The sequence below is a fragment of the Ylistrum balloti genome, unplaced genomic scaffold (genome assembly GCF_031769215.1).
Source record: "Ylistrum balloti isolate Yb309-2 unplaced genomic scaffold, AGI_CSIRO_Ybal_v1 Utg370392, whole genome shotgun sequence".
Lineage (NCBI taxonomy): Eukaryota > Metazoa > Mollusca > Bivalvia > Pectinida > Pectinidae > Ylistrum > Ylistrum balloti.
Genome location: NW_026782271.1, coordinates 248810 through 261532, shown reverse-complemented (window position 1 = coordinate 261532; position 12723 = coordinate 248810). Strand labels below are relative to the sequence as shown.

At 34.2% G+C, this 12723-nt stretch overlaps 1 protein-coding gene and 1 pseudogene across 1 annotated transcript; both read right to left on the bottom strand.

The window, feature by feature from the left end:
- Nucleotides 1-441: 441 nt before the first annotated feature.
- LOC132554324 (potassium voltage-gated channel subfamily B member 1-like) lies at nucleotides 442-1732 on the bottom strand (annotated as a pseudogene).
- A 2966-nt stretch (nucleotides 1733-4698) lies between these two features.
- On the bottom strand, nucleotides 4699-8058 carry LOC132554321 (uncharacterized). The gene is made up of 2 exons (XM_060218627.1): nucleotides 7954-8058; nucleotides 4699-7092 (listed from the first exon to the last, which is right to left on the bottom strand). The coding sequence occupies exons 1-2, from the start codon at nucleotides 8036-8038 to the stop codon at nucleotides 4730-4732; spliced, it is 2448 nt and encodes an 815-aa protein (XP_060074610.1). The 5' UTR covers nucleotides 8039-8058; the 3' UTR covers nucleotides 4699-4729.
- Between the last annotated feature and the right edge of the window lie 4665 nt (nucleotides 8059-12723).

The window sequence follows — 12723 nt, the reverse complement described above, 5'->3', positions numbered from 1 at the left end:
ATCAGACGTGTTGATTTGGAAGAAACAAATGTGTTTACCCAGACAAAATTGTATATAACCTACAAGACTAGAATTTTCGTTTTATTTTTTTCAAAATGTCGTTTCTTTTTCAGTCGTTTTTTCACTCATCAATATTATTTGTCATATCAGTCAGAAATATTTTCAAAGATTTGAAACTATTCAACAGCAATGTATTATCTGAACATTATATTTGAATTTAAAAAAAAGATGTGTATGAAAATAAGGCGTTGTTTTGTAACCTTCGACCCAATAGAAAAATGTCACATATAACAATAACAAACGGGTATTTTATCTTACATTGTATGTTTATTCCGTGTTTTGTGTTTAGCCTTTACTGATGCGCCCTTGAAAAAACACACATTTTTAGACAACTGGAGTAAAGGAGGGTTCAAAATGAAGTTCTTCAAAACAATCAAATCCTTACAACGATTCTTCATCCCAAGTTTGACGCTTCAGTTTGTCTTGCACTTTGAGATGCTAACAGCAGTAGAACGTGCTGAAGTTGGTGGATAGTATAGCGATGGGCATGGCGTACAGCACTATACCGAAAACAGTGGTGATTGATCAAAGGACATAGCCTTGAAGGGTTTTAGGGTACTCGTCTCCATACCCTACCAGCGCCCACCACACCGATATAAAAACGTTTTCAAAAGTTTCTGAGCTGAATAACTCCAGATTGAGCATGAATGAGCCAAACAATACCGAAAACGTTGTTAAACAAATCAACAGCAGCAACATCGTTCTAAAGCTCGACTTCAGATTGAACGCCAAAAATTGCATGTCATCGACGTAATAGACCAGGCGCAATATATGTAGTACTCGGGCCGTATACAGTATTCCAAATGACATAACTGTTGATTTGCTCTGTGCACGAAGAATGAAAAGTGGGTTTGCATCAACGTTTACCATACAGACAAACGCTGCAATGGAGAGTATTTCACACACATGCAACGGGTTGATGAAGAAACGAGATTTTCTAGGTGATATGAAGAAACGCAGAATTAAGTCTATAAACAACAGAATGTTAGTGATAATCTCGATGTACCAAAGCACTGGATGCATTTTAGATGCCGAAAACCTTTTCAATTTTGCAGAGAGTAATTTACTGTTCACGTCATTTTCTTGAAAGATGCTAACTGTGTCTGCATGGGTCTGATTTGCGCTAAATCCATCGCCATCGTATAAACCGAATCCCATAGTGACATAAATTTCCCGCAGTTCCTCGACAGATCTTTGAACTCTTAATCATTTCTGAGAGTTTAATGCGTACGAAAAGATGGATACTATTGTCAGTATCATCACCAAACCAAACCAAACCTACAATAATAAACAGTTTGGGATTAAATGTTCACAATTTTCAAAGACTTCAAGGTATTATCTCATTGCTGGGAATCTATTTCTCTAATTTCTCGTTGAAATAATAAAGAAAACACCGATATGTCAACAGAAACTTTATTCAAACTCAAAATATGATGACACGAGGACAAGAAAAGATTAACATGGAGACCATCAAAATGCAGAAAAGATACGAGACTTGGAGTTTCGGAAGGGTAGGCGTCTTATGCTATATCGAGGATATTGACTTTGTAAATATTGGCCATTTCATTGTATGTAATGTAACATGGGTCTATAACAAAGAAACTACCAGACATATTAAGGAGCATTGGACACATCTGTCGTCATTTTGCACACGTAAACAGCTGACTGCCATCGTTTAATTATATATATAACACTTTAGCAATGTTGAAATCCACATCAGTTTCGGGTATGAGAAAAGTACGTTTTTATATATGATTATCAGCAAACAGTTACGTAACCCATTGACCATTGGTATACTTCTCTAGAATGGAAGTTATAAAACTACAACAAGTAGGATATCAATATTGTCTCACTATGTTCTACCTTAGTGTACATAAGCGTAAAGTACAGCCTAAAACATCTTACAATCGTTACAATTAAATGTTCTACTGGTTGTGATATAGCAAAATTATTCTTTTTGCTTCAAGCTTTTATAAAACCCCGAAAAAAATGAAATAATCAAAAGAAAAAAATAAGCACTTTTTATTACGTTTCTCTTCTCATTTTTATTTCTTGTACCTGCCATGAACCATATCAACATTGGGGTGATTACATAATGCGCGGTCCAAGTAAATAGGTAGTTTTCCCAGTGTAAATATATAACAACCGTTACATACGTATATGTCTACATTAGTGATCACGGATTTCTCATATAACAAACTAATAAACAAATGATGAAAAACCTACCCTCAGAAAGAACAGGGGCGCATCAGTTGAATAGGTGGGGTGATTTGGTCGTCATTGACAACGCGAACAGCGACAAAATTGGTCCGAGAGCAAATTATATTAAATTCGGTTTTTCAATAACTTATCTTAAATAGATATTTCTATCATTATATAAAATTACATCTTACATGTCTCTTCATATTTGAACCACGTTTATATAAAAATTAGGACTATAAAGAAACGTTGTGCAGTTACATAAATATTAACAATGACCTTAACTTTAGTGCAAGCTTAATCGCCACGTGTCTTTTCCAATAAATATACGCATTGGGTTTGGTGTCATCCAGAGGCTTTGCTACACAAATGCAAGTATTGCAGTATATACCTATGTCAGGGAATAGGAATGATAGTGTGAACGGAAATATTTGCCAAATTTCTGCTGCAATCGACTTGTGAAGTCACAAGTTGACAAATAGAATTAGATCAAAATATTTTTTTATTTATAAACGTTCCGAGTTGCCTGACGTTTCAAAGACACAGATTACCCAATACTAGGGATTTTTCAGCACACTAGGCATCAAAACAATGTCCATCTCCTAAGTTCTCCCCGTGTGGATCCCAATTATACATTTAACACCTCTTTAAACGTTAGGTCGTTTTTCAATAGTATTTAAAGCATACTATCACTACATTTTTTGATCAAAATTATGAAGTGTCCATTTCTTCGAGGTCCTTCATGATAGTAACAATGGTGACATGTAAAGGATAACAAAATCATCACGGGACAATTTGCTAAAGTAAAAACTAAAGTAAAGTATGTCAATGTGTTAATTAACAATACTTGAATTTGATATCTATAGCAATGACTCAAACGACTTTCTAACATTCAACAATGCCAATAATTACTAAAAGAAAGATCACAGCATTGATTTTATTTCTTGCATTGCTAATTATAAAATATGCCGTTTGCACTCAAAAGGAAACACAGATAAGCATTAAAAAAAAACAAAACAAAACAAAAAAGGTTCCTAAAAGATTCTTTAAACAAACAATAACAACGTTAATTGCAAACGATTCAAAATTTCGCATTAGAAATAATTCATGAGAAATACCAGACAGTGAAATACAATAATAATGATTATCCATGTAATATGCAGCAATCAATATATTAAACCATTCAATCAAAAATATATTGTATTCTCTCAATGGTGCCGTAACGCTCTTCTGTTCTGCGGCTTATAAAACGTTTTTATATGACAACTTTATTCTGATAACTTTTCTACTAATTCCAAACAGCAGACCCTTACTTACAGTACCGAGTTATCATTTTAATGAAACAGCGGCTCTTGGGTACTAAACAGAGGTTGTGTTTGGAGATTCTCTCACACATGTGACATTTAATGTGGGTTCGAGGTAATACATTTGAACAACTTGGAAGCCTTCATCGCAGCACACTATTGACAAATATAAATGTACTCTTGGCCTTCTGGTAATTGGGAAGTAAAATTGCGACAAAATACATAACTAAATGAAGAATAATGAATGCGTGTAAATATAAGTCATCACCAACGCTAGAAATCCCTTCGTGCATAATTGTCCAAGTGTCCTGTAATAACGTCAAAGGAAAGTGGGTTTTTTTCTTTTCATAAAGCAAGAATATTTTCTTGAATTATTTCCAATATTTCGTTGATTATAAAAAACATTTGTGCGTCATTTTCTCGAACAACTTTGTTGATGGGCGATGAAACAAGTTGCTCGTTCATTTGCAACAGTGTTTTGACGTCGGTGTATTAGCAATAGTAAGAAATGATTACTGTTGTTAATAGATGCATTTTATAGCATTGGTAACTATCATATCTTACACGTTCTGCGATTTGCGATTCCGCACAACTTTCATGCTATTATCGATTGTATTCATACAAAAATATATGCAGTATACTTCAAACAGTCGTTATTTCGAGAGGGTTCTACGTTAAAATCTTATATGAGAATAGGATAAATAGATAAATAAATACACATATAAATAGACGCACAGGTAATTTCACTTATAGATATATGTTTACATATTAAATTAGAAGAAATGAACATTTTATGTATCTTTTCTATGTTCAACCATTGATAAAGCGCAAAAATTGTATCGATGCCATCACAGCACCTTGTCCTGATTTAACATGCTCTTTGGCAGTTCATTGACAAAACATAGTACGGTAAAGTGGATGCAAATAGTACATGCTGCAGTACACTGTCAAATACACATTGATAGTGATAGTAAATGTGCAATTTACAAAACCTATATGTAGCTGCTGAAGTTTACATGGCATAAAGAGAGAGAGAGAGAGAGAGAGAGAGAGAGAGAGAGAGAGAGAGAGAGAGAGAGAGAGAGAGAGAGAGATATATATATATATATATATATATATATATATAGTACTACATTTCTACGTAAATTCAACGATACATATCTACATTAATGTAAGGAAGATATGCGTTCTTGTACATTGCGTTTTTCTTGCATTTGTACATCTGGAAGCATGTGAAGGAGGTTTTCGAGGACTTGTTTTGCTAACTTCTTTTCCTCCTGTTTGTTATAACAATCAGCTATTCCATACGCCGCTGTGAGTTCATGCTTCGAGACAAATCTTGACTCCACATCACCTGCTAGAAGGCAAGGGGGGCACACTCTCCTGAAAGCTACTGTCGCGTTTTCAGTATCTCCAATAGCAAATTGGAACTGACCAACTCGTGACCATATTGCACTACTTCTTGGATTTGCGTCAAGGTTAGTTTGTTCTAATTTCTTGATAACATCCTTGCCTTTACTGATGATTTCCGATTTATCATTTGATGCAGTTTTGTGTCTCTTAAGAAGTTCTATATACGTTCGCAACAGTTGCTTCAGACAGGCGGTCCTGTGAATGCCGTCAGTAGACGCCTGCATTTTGAATATCCCAAATATGTAATAGCTGTGCTCGTCATCAAGGTGATGTTGAAACATTTTAGCTGTTTTATGGAGGCCATTGACTGTGGAGAAACCTAACTCTGGTATATCTTCGAAAACCAACTCCAGAATGCCGCTTATTTGAGCAAGCATACAATACAATGGGATGTGTTTTTGGCATTTAGTATTCAGTATTTCTCCGAGTTCATTCGCAAGAAAGAGATAATGAATGAATTTTCGTTTTACATCATCCTCTGCATACTTTCCAATAAAAAATATGCGTCGACCGTATGTATAGAATGTTGACAAAATCATTTCTGTAATAAAACTATCAACAAGATCTGTCAGTGGAACAGCCCGCTCCTTCTTGCATAGCGTTTGATACTGCTGCATCGTCAGCGCTTCCCCTTCGTAATTCTCCGTGTTTGCTGTAAGAAACTGAACATCTGAACATGTTCTCCTCTTTTGCAGAATAAAATGTCGGATAAATTGTTCAATCTGGCCTCTGTTTGAATCCCCAATCTTTGTCAACTTCCTATCTATCAAAGCTGCTTTTGCTTTCGCGAATTTACGATGTTCCTCATGCGTAATGCATTGTTCAACATATACCTCTTTATTCAAGGTGTTTTCTGTTGTTTCCATGATCTTGTAACAGTATTCGAGAGCTTGTTCAGAGTGGTACTTTTCCAGTTTAAGCAGACCTTCAAAATTGTTTGTGTATGCTACCAGGTCATTGATAAATGTCATTAGTAGACACAATTCCAGATCCTCTTTCAGCAAAGTTTGTGCTTTTAGAAGAACCGATCTGGCATGAGGAAGTATAGACACAATGCGGCTGTAGTCGTCTGGATTTCGGTTATTTTTATCCAGTATCAAAGCAAACGGCCAAAGTAACTTTTTCAGGAGTCGTCTCTTCGTTTCTTCGTCGGTGTAGGCTTCTAGCGTAAAGGAAACTGCAGTATGTGTAGTGAGCGTTCTTTTATCGTCGATTCCCTGAATAGTTCCCATTGAAAATTTCTGCACTGTTTGGACCAAAGAATCAATGCTAAGAGAATTACATGTCGCAAAATCATCTTGCTCGAACTTTTTGTCAGCATCTTCACAGCTGCTTTCGGAATATGGAAACAGCAGCTCAAACAATACGACAGGTATGTTTTCATTCTCTAAAAACTGTGTCATTCTAAACATTTCAATGGCATCTTCATCCAACTCTTTCTCCATTATTCTTATCAGAGTGTCCAAGTCACTATATAGACTTCGATTACTCTCTTCGAGTTGTGCAAGTTTACTGTCAAGTTTATCCAGTGTGTTGGCGTTTAAAAGCTTCAGAAATGCTCTGCCGCTTTTAGCACAATTAAGCATGTACGTCTTGGCGCAGCTGAGGCCTAAGGGGAGATAACTCATCCTTTTTGATAACGTTTTCAGAGCATCCTTGTCTGTACATGTTTGATTCCCACTCAAGAAATTTATTGCTTCTTCCTCAGTGAAACCTCGTACCTGAATGCGCTTTGCTCTTGGTAACTTCAGAAGTTTATCCATTGTGGTGACAATGATCTTTATGGATACTTGAGGTTTTGCCGATGGTACCAATTTTTTTATGATTTCTTTCACCGTCCCCTGACAAACTTCTCTGACATCATCAAAGATGATTACATGTGATGTATGTGTATTTCTCCCAACAATGGCGTTTGTTATGATATCTTCCAGCAACTTGACACCGTCCTTATCTTTACCATGAAGGATGCCAAGTTTATTAGCAAGAGTCGTCATGGACATCTGTAGTGATGCCTGGTCTTTTGAGCGCATCATCCAAACGATTGAAGTTGGATTTGTTTTATGGAACTCATATCCGTACTGTGTGGCAACCTCAGTCTTTCCAGATCCCAATACACCTGCAATACAATGTAAAATTGATGCAATGTACAGTATATTTATAAGCTCGTATTGAGATATAAAGTTACAAACACATAATCTTATCACATCACGATGCATTTTTGCCATGAAATAAACGTGATTAAGACCAATCGTAAGACACTATTGAATGATAGGTCATTCTCGTCAAAACCGAATACATTAACGCGTTAGCCTTTAACATGTTAATGGTGTAACGCTTTCTGCACCAACTGTACCATTCTAGATACTGTATATAGGAAACATTTGAGCCAACCGTGTGTTCCTTAATCTTGAAATAGATATGTATGGCGAAATGATTGCACATAATCTGCCTTCAGACCAAATTTTGGCAAAGAACAGACATTCCTACAGGAGGATAAAGATTTTGGAGAATTTGCTTTGTTTTCTCTAGGTGGCCCCGCCAAGACACCATTTACCCAATAATATTTCCGACAAAATTCATTTGAAATTATTCCAGTTATCCAAGAAAAGTAAATGAATGATGACGGAGTCTCCTTGTATTAGCTGGTGTCTACCTCCTTGAACAACATACAACTAACATCGTCAGCACAGATAGGTACATTCTCAGCTTTCAGAGACACACGATCAGCGGGCAGGGAACGTCATACCACGCATCGTGGATTTTCAACCGAGTTATGTAGGTCATGGCACTAACCGACTGAGCTACTGCGGCCTCTGATACTGTATCTATTGAGGGATCAGTGAATGGTTTCTTTGTCAATCCGTTTAAGGCACCACAAGCAATTACGATAATATAACCCATGATTCTCGCCAATATCGGCATCTGTATAAAATACTGAACTTGATAAATGAATCGTCAATGAATGGTATTTGCATACCGGAAAGTATAATCACATCTTCTGTTGCTATGGTAGCTTTGAAATCTTCTGATGTCTTTGTTTCCATATACATTCGTCCTAGCATACTCTCGTCCAAATTACATGGTGCTGCCACTATACAAAATATTAAAAAAAAACAGGAAATTGATAAGAAAATTGCCATGATAAGAAAATAACGCATATGGTAGTGGTAATGCAAAGCTAGCGGCACGAAGTGTTGCAAATAAGTTACAAATCTGAAATCCAATCGACTCTACCTCCTTCCTCAACAATGATCTCTATTCCAAAATATTAATTTACCTTCTATATCTTAAAAACGCAGAGAAATTGCTCTCTTATACTATTCATTGCTAGAATACATATCCAAAATCAACAAGATTTGTACTAAAGACACACAAGTGAAAAACACTTCTTACCAAAGGATTTACATTTAAACATACATGCAGTGTACATAGAAAAGATTTGATGACAAAATTTAGTTTACGAAAATATATACCTAATGTATATTCACTAGGAAAAATGTAATTTACAATCTTATGAAATCGACATTTTTATATTTCATATATATTATTATCATAAAAGACAACATGAAAGATTTGTTTCTTTATAAAATACAAGTAATATTTACATGATGGCAAAACTGGCAAGCGCGACTTGTAGTCTTTGACTTTTTGTTCAAGGTCCTTTCTTTCGGCAGCATTAAGCATGCCCTCCAGAGGCGATGTTTCAGTTTCGGTAAACGGGGTCTCTTTGAATAACATATCCATTAGCTCCACCCCTGTGGAGATTTTTTCTAAAGCCTGGCTATTAACGTCATCTTTAATGCAAAATACCATTTTTTGGATGTCATCTAAAATTGAAAGAATAATATAAAACATACTAATGTTTATCAAAGCTATAAAGTATAAATACATGGCATGTGGTCACGATATGTTTTTAACATTAAAGATAGTCAGAATGAGTCGCAGACGTTAGCTTCGCATAACACTAGCGATGAGACAGACAACGAAACCGTCAAAGAATTGGTTTCTGGGGAAACATACACACCGATATCTAAACTTATAATCCCACCACCGTTACAGTAGAAATTAAACATTTTATACAGACTTGGTCAACAGATGTGATACAGCAGTCGCAGAACAATAGGACATCTAAAAAGAAATGAACCACATCCGTGGTACTATAAAAACACGCGGACATCTGGAGAGGGCAATTCAGAATGTGAACAAGCAACTTGGGGAAAAAATAAGAGATTAACCATCAAGGAAATGAATAAAATGCGAGGACATTTAGTCATTTCCTACGTTACAGAAATTATTAGAGATCATGGTATTGCCACAGTAATTAAACCTATCCGAAGAATAAAACACTTAAATCGACCAGGTTTTAAACAAAGCATAATTTAATTGATTTTCTTGAGATAAGCAATATCACCGATTCGACCTGTTTCCGTTAAAATCCTTTCGCCACACTATCTTTTACCCACGTGTACTACAGGAATATATTATGACCAAGAGGTCTTCTGGTGACAGTGACATATTAGTCATCACAACATCACACATATTTCTTATGGACTTTATGGTTTTAAGAGTTTCTATTCTATAAAGGTTTAGCTACTAGTATTTTTCCAATACAAATATTTACCTCAAATGAACTATGGAATTGTACGTAGCGAAGCATGGTTCTGATCTTGATTGGGCATGGCACTTGTTTAAATTTAGTTGTATACATGTGTCATAACAAAGAATGGTTCTTTAACATCTAACACTCCATTCTCGATTAGTTATTTTTGTTTTCAACTAAATGTCTGAAAAACACTTCTCTTACTATAACAACGGTACATAGAATTGCAGGACTGAATGCATTTCATGTAAGGGATACATGTTGGAAGAGACATTAGAACTCCCCAACAGTTCCCTTTCGCAATACATGCGTTTGTGATCCATTCCCAATCTCTGTGTCTGCCTGTGTGTAAGGGAGGGTGTGCGTCTGTTTTCTCATATTATTTTTATCGCTTAAAGATTTGTCCAACCAATTTTATAATTACCCCGAATAATAACTTTACGAAACTAATGAATGTACACAATACTATCAACCAATTATATCCTGATTTATATATGCACTTACCTGATGTTAATTGCTTACAAATCTCTGTACAGAGAAATGTACGGAATGAACCTGTAGCCATCTTCCTTGCGGTGTTGCACACTGTAAAATAGATTGGTTGTGGTACATGTCGACGTTCATGATGTGTTCAGTATGAAAATATTGGAAATAAATATATATAATTCATAATTAATACAAAATAATTGTATATAACTTATTTCATTAGAAGGGGGAAGAGGGGTGGGGTGAACTTGTTATGTCCCGGATCGAATGATCGAGGGCATAGTGATTTTGTGCTCTCTGGTTGTTTGTTTTCAACGCTAACCTTGCCCATAAATATTGCATCGTAAGAGGTAGGTCTTTCATATCTGACGTGTATTCCGTGTGACAAGACGTTTTCGGTGGTATCAAACTTTTATACCATGTGATCTTAATCGTGACCTTAATCGTGACCTATGACCTACATTTGATGTTTTTAACATTGGCCATAACGTTTGCATCATAAGAGATATGACTTTCATCTTTGATATGTGTGACCCCTGTGACACGACCTTTCTGGTGGTACCAAAATATTTGACCATGTGACCTTGATCGCGACCTTTGACCTACATCTGAAGTGAAAAAAATCCTTTCTACAATGAAAACTTAAGTGTTTCACAAAGTGTGAATGCAATAAGCACACAGTACGGTTTTAATGTATCTTCAGAATTTTATGGCAACACTAAATAGCAATCATGTAGTAGTGGTTTCCGTCTGGATTAAAGCATACGTAAGAACTCCACATGTATTTCATTATATGTTCATGTTTTCTACGGCCATATAATTCAATATTGTCCACACAAATGGACGAACGCATTGTTTCACTGACGGGTCCCAGAAGAACAACTACAATGTACAACTATGATTATGTTTAATTCACTGTTTGGTTCTACTGTGTCTTATTCAAATTTGTATGAAAACTTGCTATTCACTTATGTGCCTTTTCTACAATCAAAGAATATGATTCTAAATCAAGAATTGTAAAAAGAATACAAAAAATAATACACACTGTTTTAAGAAATCTATATGTAGAAGTCATCAAATACATTTCGCCTTGTTTACTGTTATATTCTGTTTACTGAAAAATGCCTTGAAGATACAATTTTGCTACATGCCTTAACTATACATGTATTATGATATGCTTACAGAAGCTGTGATAACAAACTCTAAGAATAAAACTAGGTGACTTTCATAACAAACACTTAAGAATAAAACCAGATGATTGACATAACAAATTCTTAAGAATAAAACTAGGTGACGTTCATAACAAACAATTACTAATAAAACTCAATGATTTTCATAACAAACACTTAAGAATAAAACTAGATGACGTTCATAACAACCTCTTAAGAATAAAACTAGATGATTTTCATAACAAACACTTAAGAATAAAACTAGATGACGTTCATAACAAACACTTAAGAATAAAACTAGATGATTTACATAACAAACACTTAAGAATAAAACTAGATGACGTTCATAACAAACACTTAAGAATAAAACTAGATGGTTTCCATAACAAACACTTAAGAATTAAACTAAATGACGTTCATAACAAACACTTAAGAATAAAACTAGATGATTTACATAACAAATTCTTAAGAATAAAACTAGATGATTTTCATAACAAATTCTTAAGAATAAAACTAGATGATTTTCATAACAAACACTTAAGAATTAAACTAGATGATTTACATAACAAACACTTAAGAATAAAACTAGATGATTTTCATAACAAACACTTAACAAATTCTAACAAACACTTAAGAATAAAACTAGATGATTTTCATAACAAATTCTTAAGAATAAAACTAGATGATTTTCATAACAAACACTTAAGAATAAAACTAGATGATTTACATAACAAATTCTTAAGAATAAAACTAGATGACTTTCATAACAAACACTTAAGAATAAAACTAGATGACTTTCATAACAAACACTTAAGAATAAAACTAGATGATTTTCATAACAAACACTTAAGAATAAAACTAGATGATTTTCATAACAAACACTTAAGAATAAAACTAGATGACTTTCATAACAAACTCTTAAGAATTAAACTAGATGATTTTCATAACAAACACTTAAGAATAAAACTAGATGACGTTCATAACAAACTCTTAAGAATAAAACTAGATGACTTTCATAACAAACTCTTAAGAATAAAACTAGATGATTTTTATAACAAACTCTTAAGAATAAAACTAGATGATTTTTATAACAAACTCTTAAGAATAAAGCTAGATGACGTTCATAACAAACAATTACTAATAAAACTCAATGATTTTCATAACAAACTCTTAAGAATAAAACTAGATGACGTTCATAACAAAGAATTACTAATAAAACCAGATGATTTTTATAACAAACACTTAAGAATAAAACTAGATGATTTTCATAACAAACACTTAAGAATAAAACTAGATGACGTTCATAACAAAGAATTACTAATAAAACTAGATGATTTTTATAACAAACACTTAAGAATAAAACTAGATGATTTTTATAACAAACTCTTAAGAATAAAGCTAGATGACGTTCATAACAAACAATTACTAATAAAACTAGATGACGTTCATAACAAAGAATTACTAATAAAACCAGATGGTTTCCATAACAAAC